A 14,636-nucleotide genomic window follows, 5' to 3' on the forward strand; every position below is an offset into this window, starting at 1 on the left:
AGTGTCACTATCCAAAATGTCAAGGACCAGTTAGAACATTTGTGTAGCAACATGCCTCAGGTGAGGATACAAAGGCTTTATGATACCCTTCCCAATCTGATCAGTGCATGATGCTTCAAGGCCAGAGGGGGTGCAACATCATACTTGTAAGTGGATTCGTGCTCTGAAGTTCTTTATAAATTTGACTCTATAGTCATTGAAGTAACACCACATAGCTTCTCAACCCAAATTTTGTTTTGTTGGTTTTGGGTGCTTCGCTTCTTTTTGTCAAGCATTGTATATTGTAGCAATATATATATATATATATATATATATATATATATATATATATATATATATATATATATATATCACTAAGTGTGTCAGTGTACAAATCAATTTTAGTTTGATAACACATTTAAGCATTAGTTAACTCTTTGTGTCACTTTCATCTTCGTAAATGCTGAGTATGAAATACGAAGCTTAAGTCCTATTTATACTGCGGGCTTCATTGCATGAGAGGGCAAGAGCTTACTCCATTTACACTGCTCCTCTCTTTACAACACGAGGACAGGACTTCCTTCCTACACTAACGAAAGCTAAAGATTTAAAAATATTTTAAAATTTGTTAGCATATCAGATCTGTTCCAATTATTGTTGTTATGGCATATCACATGCAGAAAAGAATGGAAGGAAGGAAAGATAAAAAGAAAAGGAAGGAAGGAAGATTAAAGTTTAACAGAGATGGAGCACATGCTCAAATTGGAAAAGGATGAGATAGGAAACTGACTGTGTTCTTTGCAAAAAATCACTTACCCAAACTGATTTAGAGAAACAACAGAAAATCTAAATCTGGACAGCTTGATTGGGATTTGAATCCTGCTCCTCTTGGAAATGACTCAATTATACTGCCAGTATTGGCAAATAGGTATTTCTTTTCAGGCACTAAGGTTATTCATTTTATTGAGATATAGCTCATAATGATGAAAACAAAATTGAGTTAAGACAACTACTCACTTGTTGTTGATTTATATGATCTCTTTCTTTCTATCTCTCTCTCTCTCAATGCACCCACTTCTGGTCATGGTGACACACTATAGAGTGGTTATGTATTTTAACATGTACTGAAACTTTAACAGTGACAGCTCAACAGTTAATTGTACATATTTGTATGCCCCATGCATCAATCAACTACAGATGAAATGTTGCCTTTCCTCACTTTAGTTTATTGTTCCAATCCTGGAATTTCCATTATCATAGCATAATGACAAATATTTATGATTCAACTTTGTCTGTAAACACTAATATTCTACAGTAATGAATACCGGAATTTACATCATGAACAATTGGCATTATAAGTACTGTCTAATTTAGGGATGACAGTCAACTTTACATATTGTTCATAAAATGAAGTACTTGTCCATTAGTGCCTTATGGTGAATGAGGATGACTTGGACTCAAGAAAGGCTAAATTGCTAGTCCTGTACCAATGTGTACATTAGTTCACCATCTGTACTAGTGATAAAGTTTTATAGTTGCCTGTTTCTCTGCAGGAGTCATTTAAAATGAATGCTGCACTTCCAAACACCATTAGATTTGTTCCCAGAGAGATAATACTATTTTTTTTCTTCAAGAAAACCATCACAGATGTTCCTGTTTATCACAAAATTTGTGCTATTTATGGAAAGAGTACAATTTTCAATGTGATAAGAGTCCGCAGCTGCAATGAATTTTTTGAATGATTCCTTGAAGCCTTCAGCTGCCATTTTCTTTATTTCCTGTACGATTGTTCAATTTCGGCCTTAGGCCAACACAGAACAATCATACAAGAAACAAAGAAAATGGCAGCGGAAGGCTTCAAGAAATCATTCAAAAAAGAAAGAGTATGACGTGTGAAGGTGTTGTGCAGCAGTGTAATCACTTGTTTAAAAATGGAAGAACAAATGTTGAGGTGGCTGGCCATTTCATTACTCATCATGTAGTCAGTGATGAGTTCATACAGAAATGTGACAAAGGTTGAAGAAAATGGCTGAGTCATAATATCTCAACTTTTGTAGCAATTTTCACCTTTTTTTCCCAATGTTTTGCTTGAGGTCACCATAGAAAAATAAAGCTGTCACTGTTACAATGACACGAAGGCATCCTAACTTCGTGGAAAGAAAGTGCGTGGTCTGCTGCTAGCATTTATTTTCATTTTATGAAATATAACAGCCAAGACAAAATAACAATAAATTACTAATGGGAATCCTTAGTACCATACTGTACAAAGCAATAAAGTTTTGTCTTTGATGAAAAGTTACTGATTTTGCAAATTCCAGCACACGAAAATGTGGAATAAATGCAAATGCTCAAACTTAGCCTGAAAGGAAACTGAGACGGCCCATCTAAAACACAAACTCTGCAGAATGTTGATTTCTGGCGTTGCTGTTACATCGTAAAGATGTTGTTCATGGATTTAAAACATCGGCTGGACTTTTAATTAATTTGGAAACGATGTGGACCTTAAGATGCTATCTCTTGTTGCCAGCCACATCAAGTGACAGAATGAAGATAGCAGTCTTCAAAATTGTTAAATAATGTGACAAATGTTTAAATGTATGGTATATGACAGTCACATGGAAAAAAAGTAAAAACTTGTAATTTTGATTGTCAAATATTACCAATTCATTTATGTCATCTCATGTCATTATAAACTATCACTAGAAGATGATTGCAGGAAGTGCTCCACTTATGAACAAACACAGAACTTCAAATTGAATGAAATACTTATTCACCAAATCACTTAGGTATGAAGCTATTACTCAAATTTTATCAGTATTAAAATGTGAATCATAATTTACACCAACGAGTGAAAAAATACAGTAATTTACTTTCCTTTTAAATAATAATCCAGAATGAAACACAATCACAGCCGCTGCTACACGTTTTGCATTTCAAACTGCAATAAAGCTATTTAATGTTGTGTACATTTAAATAAAATCTTAAAAATTGTTGAACGAATGTTTTAAATAAAATCAATTATTCCTTCAAGGTACACACTCCTGTAACATACAGTTTTATACAATAAACTCAGATCAAATTATCCATCCATTCAGATTCAAATATCACTTGCACATTCAAACAAATCTCACTTGCACATTCAAACAAATCTCACTTGCACATTCAAACAAATCTCACTTGCACATTCACACATGCATAAGAATGCGAATGCAGAAAAACACTACTTACAGAAAACAATTACCAATTAAATTTATTTGGTGAGAAATCAGTTATTATTATTGTCTCTTTGTAAAAGATAATGAGCATCTGCTCTATAATGATGAAGAGCTGTGTATAAAATCAACACAAAAAGACTATTTTACAGGGTTTCTAAAGAGTTTTATACTGACTAACAACAGCTGAATTTTGAACAATTTCTCAATAGGAGTCTATTGTGTGCATACACTAAAGAAAAAAATTCTACAGAATGAAGTTATGCATAAAATAATAAAAAGTAGAATGACAAATTTAACTGACATGGCTTGGTCCTCAGAAGAAATGAACCAGTTATTATTCACATTTGTTATTAAAAGTAATTGAATGAACACAGTTGTAGTTGAATAACTTTTCAGCATTCATGAATTGATGAATATAAATTATTTTCATTCGCTACATGAGGCAGAGGAATGTATCAGCTAGAACTAGGACTTGTACCAAACACATTTTCTTAAATTAAGTTTAAAATCAAGACACTAGTACTCCCATTTATGTCAGTCTTTTTGTAATGATTAATCATACACACAATAATCAACTATTTCAGAATTATTTTGCAGATTAATTTCACAGAAACTAAGTTAACTGAACTTCATCAAACAATTAAATAACATATGAAAACTTTACAAAAGACACAAATAACCTAAATAAATATGTGATGACTATCCATGTTTTACATGACTAACAATACTGCCTTTAAATACAAAAATAACACACTACCTTTAAATGAATAAACAACACAGAGCAATGACAAGCATTACAATTTTTATATGAAGCTCTTTGAAAAATCTTGTATGCATTTTCTTGTTTTATTATGAAACAATGTTTTTATTTACAGTTGAATGTTGTGAGGGTAGCAGTCTTTCAAAGTAGCATATCTTTTTCTGAGAATGTTATGTGATGAATACTGATAACGTAAGATGTTGCTCATTAAAATATACTGATTTTCTTATCACTTAACAGCAGAACAAATAAGAACAGGTACAAACACACACAAAATAACAAATAATAATTTGTTGCCTGAGGTGGGACACTAGTGTTCTACATGGCAGTGAAGTTTGCTTACTGAACACATTGCTCATGACTCCATATGAATTATGTTTGAATATCTCTAACTTTGTGGTGACAGTAAGACAGAAAAATATTCATCACTGACACCACAATGTTGTTTAGCATGATACTCCACAGAACAGCAGTAATACTAAGTATAATTTTACTTAAAAGTACTATTTAAAAAATAAGATAAACATTTTGTCATTAGGCAAGTCACTTCACAAAATTGCACCTGTATTACACAACTTTTCACGACATTCTGTGTAATGAAAACACTTTATGGTAACCTTCTCACTGCTTTTCCATTCCATTAAATAACTGAGCAGATTGTTCTAATTGTGTGAGCTGGTCACTATATTCAACAAGAAGTCTCTGCAATCTGAGATTCGCGCCCATCAGAGAAAGTATCTCTCTTAGCAAAACGTGCTTTGAAAACCCCTGGAACACAGAACAAAATCATGAAGATGGAATATTACTGATAAAACACCCACAAGTCCAGATATTGTACTCACCATAATTGTGTTTTCCCAAGATTTGCTTTGATTTGAATGGCTGTGTGTGGGACCCAGCAGATCATTACAGATTAGCCGTAATTTGGACTCCAGACCTTTAAAGCAGAGCAAAACCATCAAAAGGAAATTTCTTGCAAAGTTATTTTAACAGTAAATGAAAATTAATCATATGCAAGACTCAAGAAGAACATATATAACCTTGTTACCAAAGAAGAAAGAAATAAAGCAAGGTTGTTACACACATAAATTAGAAAGCATGATTGACCTTCTACGTCTTGGAATTTTTAAGTATTCCCTCAGGATAAAGAGAAAGAAAGATGAGGAATAAGCAAAAGAATGATGCACATGTTCTAGAGGAGATGTAAAATCATTGAAAATATGGATTAGGACAGAAACACAACAGGGAAAGTGTCAGTGTCATCTGAGATAGATCACAATTTTAGTTGGAGTGTTGGTCAAGCAAAAGGCCATATCTGTAATGGTACTATCCTAAATATGGTCTAGAGGAGAAAACCTAAATATGGTTGAATGGATGGGGATTGAGCCCCATGCCTGTTAATTAAAAGTTCAATGTCATTCGATGTACCATCTCAGTCTTCAGACAAACAGGGAGTAAGGTAAGAACTGTTAATAATAATAAGAATGTCAAGGATTAACATAAAACCTATAAGAAATTGCAAGATGATAATGGAAACAAAACAAGAAAACCAGAGAAGTGCAAATAGGACTTGCACTTTGAGGGTTCAGTACAAGCTTAATTACGTACATAGATATTTCCTCTATAGGTTTTGATGAGTGAGTTTTTATCAAAACAGATGACATAAATGGTTATATCTTTTGATTACATCGACTCAGAAACTTAAATGTTTTACACCACCAAGGAACCATAGTCTTTAGTATCAGACATAAATTTCAATTTGATACAGCTACCCATTCCTGGAAAAAAAAAGTCTCTCTTCAAAGAGAGATGGACATCAAAGTAAATCTGTAAGGGTTCTTTTTTTACTGAATGAGGCACAGAATTCCAAAAAAGATAAGAGGAAAAGTAAAAGTTCATATTGATAAGGAACACAAAATAAAGAAAGAGAAAGAAGATTCATTAATGGCAAGATGCATATAGAAGATGGGGAGCTTGTTTCCCATCTTGAGTTCACAATGAGAAAGGGGCTCAAACAATGCAGTACTTTCTTTCTGTTTTCTCTGGCATCTATTTATATCCTTGGTCTTTTCAATCTATCTTTGTTTGTTGTCCCCCCTCCCATCTTTGAACCAATCAGAATTGGCTTCTCTTTTGCCACAAAACTGGAATCTTAATTTCTACTGTCAGTCCCTCTGTATGTTTTGAGAGAGGCTGTTTATTGCAGTAGACGTGGCTTTCTTGAGAAGCAATGCAGTGGGGAAAGGACATATTGATCTGGAGAGGTTTCTTTTAAAGAGCCAGATCACAATTCAATATCTTGCCCATTTGGTTCACAGACAAATCTCCTATAGTTTATTCTTAAGCTCAATACTCCCACAAGTATAATGGGCAGTAGGACAAAAACAGTTTCCCAGTTACACAGTTCTGATGTAACAAGTCACATGTCTAAAGACTCTTATGTTTTCAATAAAAAATTCTTAATTAGTATGTCCCATGCGAATGGACTTTGTTTAGCAACTGCGACTTTTTTTAACTACACCACCTCTCTTTATCATAAATTCTTCACGACTTTATCAGTTATTTTGGTTTCCATTTATCCTTGCCAGTGTTTCTACAAGAGCTTTCCCTATTTAGTGAATGTTGGTGTGAGATTGAGCCCATTAATCTTAATTAGAAAGGAACCTCATTGTGAACACTGCTTCTAGGCTCAGTGTGAGTTTTGGGAAATTTATACACCACTGAAAGTCGTCTTTATCAACTGCTGAGTAACTGGAAGCTGCTGCAAGTTGGTGTATTGGAAGACTGCCCAGAGAAACATACTTGAAGTTCCAGAAGAACTTTTGTTACTGTTCACTCCTGTATATACCACTTCTCCAAAAATGACTGGCCTGTAAACCATCTGTTCATTTGTCTGTGACGTCAGGATCCCCCCCCCCACCCCCACCCCCCCAAAAAAAAAAAAAAAAAAAAAAAAAAATGAAATTGTGTCTGAAATTGATACTGAATCTGGGCCACTACAAAATTCTTCTCCCATGCCATGTTATGGCAGATGTAGAAGAGGAGAGTTTCACTGAACATAGGACAGTTATCAACAGTTGGAAAATAGAGCTGACACACGAAATTAACATTCTGCATTATTCACCTCTACAGTGATGAACCAAAATATTATGCCCACTTGCTACTGCTAGACTGAATGCTGCCTGGTGACACTGAGGCATCTGAGATAAGGGAATTATATAGACAGAGTAGATATGAAAGTGGAATAATTGTAGTGATTATATGGCTGCAAATGAGGAAATCATCTGGCATAATGGACTCTGTCCCAGTGCCTGGAAATGAGCATCTCAGAATCTGCAAAGCTAGTCAACTGTTCACATGCTACTGTTATACTCATCTATGGAAAATCATTTTAAAGATGGCGGAATTGCAAGTAGGTGACATGGTATTGGACATTCAAGCCCATCACAGAATGTGAAGGTCAGGTGCTAGTCCACTAAAACATACAGAATATGCTATGATCTGTGGCAGATCTAACCACAAAGCACAATGCTTCTGCAGGCACAAGAGTTTAGGATCCCACCGTTCAACACATATTGCTGAGCATGGAACTCGACAACAGATAACCCCTACGTGTTTTCATGTTGATTCAACACTATTGTCAACTATGACTGCAGCAGGCATGAGAGTATCTGGATTGGACCATGGATTAATAGAAACTTATTGCTTGGATTGATGTACAGACATGCAGTCATCCAGGCAAACAGCAGCTCGAAACACACACCATGACACAGATACAGGGATGTTGGGAGCAGTATCAAGCTACAGAGAAAATTCACAGGGACTTCCTTGGGATCTGAGATAATGATTGACGACAACATGACAGTCGTAGACTACAATAAAATTATTACAGAACACCAGCACCCCCCCATGCTTGATGTCTTTCCCAACATCAATGGCATCTTTCTGTTCAAGAATGTGTGTAGCAGGTGGGTACTGATAAACCTGACAACCAATGCAAAATAAATTGCTTCAGAGCAGCAGTGACATTTCTGCTGCAGAACCATGGTGACTGTGACGAGTTCCTCGAGAGGATCATAATAGGTGACGAGATGTGGGTTTGAAAAGTCATTTTGAAAGTCATATCACAGTTGTTGAGTGCATCCACATTCCTAATGGAAGATAATCCGAGATTTGGGTTGTTGACTTTACTCTGGAATCAAAGTAACATTACCGGTTTCACGATGGGATCAGTCAACTTCACAGTGGGATCAGTTAACTCACTCAAGTACTTGGGTGTAACAATTTGTGGGGATATGAAATGAAACATGGTAGAGTGTCAGGAAGCTGATGAAAGAACTGAATTCACAGATGCAAACTGGCATGAGAAATCCTACTTAGAATGTTTCTAGAAGCAAATATAAGTGATGAATCCTGGAATATCTTACAACCCAAACATAGTGATCCCACAGGGATCACGGAGGCAAGATGAGACAAGTGGTGTGTAAGCAACCATTCTGCCCTTACTCTATACATGAATGGAACAGGAAAAATCACTGATAACTGGTACAATGGAACACACCCTCTGCCATCACTTCACAGTGGTTTGTAGAATAGAGAAGTAGGTCTCCCGTCAAGACGAAGTTCAAAAAGACACTGTTGGTGGGGAAAGTGGGTGCTTGGTGTTCTGGGACAGGAGGGGCATTCTGCCCATTAACTGCCTGCCCAGCAATGGAACGGCAAATGCCTTGCCGCCTGTTACTGTCACTGTGAAACATTGTGGAAATTGTGATGAGACATTCCAAACAAGAATGCTCAACACAGGTGTTGTGTTAACCCATGAAAATGCTCACCCACATAAGGACTGCTGCACAACAACTGTTGTGAAGGAGCTTGGCAGGAACTATTTTATCTTCCACCATACAGTTCTGATCTTGCTCTCAGCAATTTCTATCTTTCCTTCACATTCAAGAAATTCCTGTCCTCCAGTCAGCATTTCCACCAAAATGAAGAGCTGGAAATGCCTGTTACATGCGCTGGTTTCATTCCCAGCCTCCTACAACACAGTAATACAACAGTTGGTCTAACAATATGAAAGATGTCTAAATGATAACAAATGATAGCTCAAACTTTCCTGTATTTGTTACCAATAAAGTTTTCAATATAACTATGTTTCCTCTTTAAAACAAATAGAAAAAAGTTTTGATGACAAGCAAAACTGCTACTGTATAGCATTAGAAAGGTGAAGCAACATGCTATAAACAAGTGGTCACAATGTTTTGGCCCTTCAGTGTACTGTATCAAAATTCAAGCAGGAGGAACTATACAGAACAAAATAATCTTTTCCATGGCATCAGCATGGATGCAAAAAATTCTGATCACATTAACCAATTCAATGTTCTTGATAGTCAGTTTTCAAAGTACCATGGACAAGGGTAACATGATGTACTCTGTGTTGCAGGACGCTCATAAACCTGTTAACCCTTTGATTGCTGTGGGCGAGTTAACTCATCATTCCCCGAGCTCCTCATATGCTAAGGACCTGTTTAAATGCAGCCTCCGGGTTTTCCTTAAGCACTACTGATGTGTCTATGCATCCCACTCCATCTATTCTCTAACTCCTGTGAACAAGTTACTTTCTTATATTCATGAACAAAATAGTTTTCACCCATGTATCATACAATGTATGGTTCACGCTGTCATTTTCTAAAATCCTCATTTTGATATCTTGAACCATTAATGAAATATAACAACTACTATGAGTACTTTATTCCCAATGTGCAGGGATGGAACTGAACATTCTGTGCATGAACATCCACTGGATATAAAAACCAATACTTTGACAATGAAGTGAAATATTCTTGTGCTCTCAGTTTTCAAAAGCATTTTGATATTTTATCTACATTTCGTACATACCAATATATGAGCTAAAATCAGCCACATGCAAAGTCTATACAATGCAAACTCTTTAAAACTTCGTGTAATGCTTTACTTTATTTGATGCAGCACAATAGTTATGACAAATAACAAAAAGAAATTCAGTCCTTTATCAAGTGAAGACATCAGATGGTAATATATGCAAAAATCAAACTTTTTCACCACATAGTTTTCTAGAAATTGTATGATAAGTATTTCATAATGCCCGGAACACCACCTGGTAGCACAGGTACTAGCATTAGGTGAGCAGTAACACTGACAACAAAGCCATGCTCAGCACAGAATGCAGAGAGCACATCTCTAGCAGTAAAAGGGTTAATCAGTATCACACCTGGTTTGAAAGTGGCTTCAAAACATGCACAGAGAGTGGGGGAATTACTATGGCCAATATTGTGCATTAAAATTTGGTAGCCAGTTTTACTAAATATTTAGTTATATCTTTAAAAACCAGAAGTTAATTCCTGCTGCTGTTGTTGTTGTTGTTGTTGTTGTTGTTGTTGTTGTGGTCTTCAGTCCTGAGACTGGTTTGATGCAGCCCTCCACGCTACTCTATCCTGTGCAAGCTTCTTTATCTCCCAGTATCTGCTGCAGCCTACATCCTTCTGAATCTGCTTAGTGTATTCATCTCTTGGTCTCCCCCTACGATTTTTACCCTCCACGCTGCCCTCCAATACCAAATTGGTGATCCCTTGATGCCTCAGAACATGTCCCACCAACCGATCCCTTCTTCTGGTCAAGTTGTGCCACAAACTTCTCTTCTCCCCAATCCTATTCAGTACCTCCTCATTAGGTATGTGATCTACCCATCTAATCTTCAGCATTCTTCTGTAGCACCACATTTCAAAAGCTTCTATTCTCTTCTTGTCCAAACTATTTACCGTCCATGTTTCACTTCCATACATGGCTACACTCCATACAAATACTTTCAGAAATGACTTCCTGACACTTAAATCTATACTCGATGTTAACAAATTTCTCTTCTTCAGAAACGCTTTCCTTGCCATTGCCAGTCTACATTTTATATCCTCTCTACTTCGACCATCATCAGTTATTTTGCTCCCCAAATAGCAAAACTCCTTTACTACTTTAAGTGTCTCATTTCCTAATCTAATACCCTCAACATCACACGACTTAATTCGAATACATTCCATTCTCCTCGTTTTGCTTTTGTTGACGTCCATCTTATATCCTCCCTTCAACACACCATCCATTCCGTTCAACTGCTCTTCCAAGTCCTTTGCTATCTCTGACAGAATTACAATGTCATCAGCGAACCTCAAAGTTTTTATCTCTTCTCCATGAATTTTAATACCTACTCCGAATTTTTCTTTTGTTTCCTTTACTGCTTGCTCAATATACAGATTGAATAACATTGGGGAGAGGCTACAACCCTGTCTCACTCCCTTCCAAACCACTGCTTCCCTTTCATGCCCCTCAACTCCTTATAACTGCCATCTGGTTTCTGTACAAATTGTAAATAGCCTTTCGCTCCCTGTATTTTACCCCTGCCACCTTTAGAATTTGAAAGAGAGTATTCCGGTCAACATTGTCAAAAGCTTTCTCTAAGTCTACAAATGCTAGAAACGTAGGTTTGCCTTTCCTTAATCTTTCTTCTAAGATAAGTCGTAAGGTCAGTATTGCCTCACGTGTTCCAGTATTTCTACGGAATCCAAACTGATCTTCCCCGAGGTCGGCTTCTACTAGTTTTTCCATTCGTCTGTAAAGAATTCGTGTTAGTATTTTGCAGCTGTGGCTTATTAAACTGATTGTTCGGTAATTCTCACATCTGTCAACACCTGCTTTCTTTGGGATTGGAATTATTATATTCCTCTTGAAGTCTGAGGGTATTTCGCCTGTTTCATGCATCTTGCTCACCAGGCGGTAGAGTTTTGTCAGGACTGGCTCTCCCAAGGCCGTCAGTAGTTCCAATGGAATGTTGTCTACTCCGGGGGCCTTGTTTCGACTCAGGTCTTTCAGTGCTCTGTCAAACTCTTCACGCAGTATCGTATCTCCCATTTCATCTTCATCTACATCCTCTTCCATTTCCGTAATATTGTCCTCAAGTACATCACCCTTGTATAGACCCTCTATATACTCCTTCCACCTTTCTGCTTTCCCTTCTTTGCTTGGAACTGGGTTTCCATCTGAGCTCTTGATGTTCATACAAGTGGTTCTCTTATCTCCAAAAGTCTCTTTAATTTTCCTGTAGGCAGTATCTACCTTACCCCTAGTGAGATAAGCCTCTACATCCTTACATTTGTCCTCTAGCCATCCCTGCTTAGCCATTTTGCACTTCCTGTCGATCTCATTTTTGAGACGTTTGTATTCCTTTTTGCCTGCTTCATTTACTGCATTTTTATATTTTCTCCTTTCATCAATTAAATTCAATATTTCTTCTGTTACCCAAGGATTTCTACTAGCCCTCGTCTTTTTACCTACTTGATCCTCTGCTGCCTTCACTACTTCATCCCTCAGAGCTACCCATTCTTCTGCTATCGTATTTCTTTCCCCCATTCCTGTCAATTATTCCCTTATGCTCTCCCTGAAACTCTGTACAACCTCTGGTTCTTTCAGTTTATCCAGGTCCCATCTCCTTAAATTCCCACCTTTTTGCAGTTTCTTCAGTTTTAATCTACATGTCATAACCAATAGATTGTGGTCAGAGTCCACATCTGCCCCTGGAAATGTCTTACAATTTAAAACCTGGTTCCTAAATCTCTGTCTTACCATTATATAATCTATCTGATACCTTTTAGTATCTCCAGGGTTCTTCCATGCATACAACCTTCTATCATGATTCTTAAACCAAGTGTTAGCTATGATTAAGTTGTGCTCTGTGCAAAATTCTACCAGGCGGCTTCCTCTTTCATTTCTTAGCCCCAATCCATATTCACCTACTACGTTTCCTTCTCTCCCTTTTCCTACATTCGAATTCCAGTCACCCATGACTATTAAATTTTCGTCTCCCTTCACTATCTGAATAATTTCTTTTATTTCATCATACATTTCTTCAATTTCTTCGTCATCTGCAGAGCTAGTTGGCATATAAACTTGTACTACTGTAGTAGGTGTGGGCTTCGTATCTATCTTGGCCACAATAATGCATTCACTATGCTGTTTGTAGTAGCTTACCCGTGTTCCTATTTTCCTATTCATTATTAAACCTACTCCTGCATTACCCCTATCTGACTTTGTGTTTATAACCCTGTAGTCACCTGACCAGAAGTCTTGTTCCTCCTGCCACTGAACTTCGCTAATTCCCACTATATATAACTTTAACCTATCCATTTCCCTTTTCAAATTTTCTAACCTACCTGCCCGATTAAGGGATCTGACATTCCACGCTCCAATCCGTAGAACGCCAGTTTTCTTTCTCCTGATAACGACATCCTCTTGAGTAGTCCCCGCCCGGAGATCCGAATGGGGGACTATTTTACCTCTGGAATATTTTACCCAAGAGGACGCCATCATCATTTATATCATACAGTAAAGCTGCATGCTCTCGGGAAAAATTACGGCCGTAGTTTCCCCTTGCTTTCAGCTGTTTGCAGTACCAGCACAGCAAGGCCATTTTGGTTATTGTTACAAGGCCAGATCAGTCAATCATCCAGGCTGTTGCCCTTGCAACTACTGAAAACGCTGCTGCCCCTCTTCAGGAACCACACGTTTGTCTGGCCTCTCAACAGATACCCCTCCGTTGTGGTTGTACCTACGGTACGGCTATCTGTATCGCTGAGGCACGCAAGCCTCCCCACCAACGGCAAGGTCCATGGTTCATGGGGGGGAGTTAATTCCTAACAGATATAAATGCACTCCTGCAAATTTACTAAACATAAAAAGTACATGATTAACGAGTCACAATTAGAGTCAATCATATCAAACAAACACCTGAGAGTAACAGTTCCTGGATCCATGAAGTGGATGACCAGATTGACTCATATGCAACTGAAACAAATAATAGGTTTTGATTCACCGAAAGGATACCAGGAAACGTGTTCACCAGCAGAATGCATTGTTTACCAAACTCTCTTTTCCCTCACAATAGCACATTGCTCATGTGTGTGGTATTCATACCAAGTTTCACAAACCAGAACCATCAAAATTTTTAATGCAGTTTTCACGAAAGACGGTGTTATTAAGCCTTTACATGAGTTCTAGGATAAGTAAATAAGACCACATTAAACTCAGATTTATTAAAGACATATTTAGCCTAACACTGTGAAATGAGTAGTTAATATTTTGAATTGAATACAGTTTTATTCACTAACAGTTTAGCTTCTTACCACCAAATCCTAAACTGTTTAAAAATTCCCATGTATAAAATGTTCCAAATGTCTGATTATTTTACATACAAGTTAATGTGTTGAATATTTTATATTAAGCATTTAAGTGAGAAAAAGCTTGGGAAAGGTCTGATATTATGCTTAAAGTTTGTTGGATGTCTATAAGTATTCTCACTATGAAACACTGGATGAATGCAGCCTGGATAATCTGCGATCTGTTTTAAGCAAAAACTAGTTTTTCACACATCTCATTGTTTATGTCATTATATCGTCTGAACTCTGTGTCAACAATGATATAATTTTGCAGGTACATTCAAAGGCATATGTGGATACTATCTACAAACTGTGTTGCGAATAGTTAATAACACAGAAATAATAAGTTAAAAAATCATATATGATGGCGAAATTTTACTGCATGAACAGTGAAAATGTAGTGACTGATAAACTTTTTTCCTTTCTTCACTCTGTGGATGGTGTCAGCGA

At 36.9% G+C, this 14,636-nt stretch overlaps 1 protein-coding gene across 1 annotated transcript in view; it reads right to left on the reverse strand.

Moving 5' to 3' along the window:
* Window positions 1-2,673: 2,673 nt before the first annotated feature.
* Window positions 2,674-14,636, reverse strand: part of LOC126203468 (protein HIRA) — a 242,211-nt gene continuing 230,248 nt past the window's right edge. The window contains exons 17-18 of the mRNA XM_049937786.1: window positions 4,797-4,891; window positions 2,674-4,722 (exon numbers count right to left, since the gene is read on the reverse strand). Of these exons, the coding sequence (XP_049793743.1) occupies window positions 4,576-4,722; window positions 4,797-4,891 (242 nt within the window). The 3' untranslated portion in view covers window positions 2,674-4,575. The remainder of the gene's footprint in view (window positions 4,723-4,796; window positions 4,892-14,636) is intronic.

Source organism: Schistocerca nitens, chromosome 9 (genome assembly GCF_023898315.1).
Source record: "Schistocerca nitens isolate TAMUIC-IGC-003100 chromosome 9, iqSchNite1.1, whole genome shotgun sequence".
In the NCBI taxonomy this organism is placed as follows: Eukaryota; Metazoa; Arthropoda; class Insecta; order Orthoptera; family Acrididae; genus Schistocerca; species Schistocerca nitens.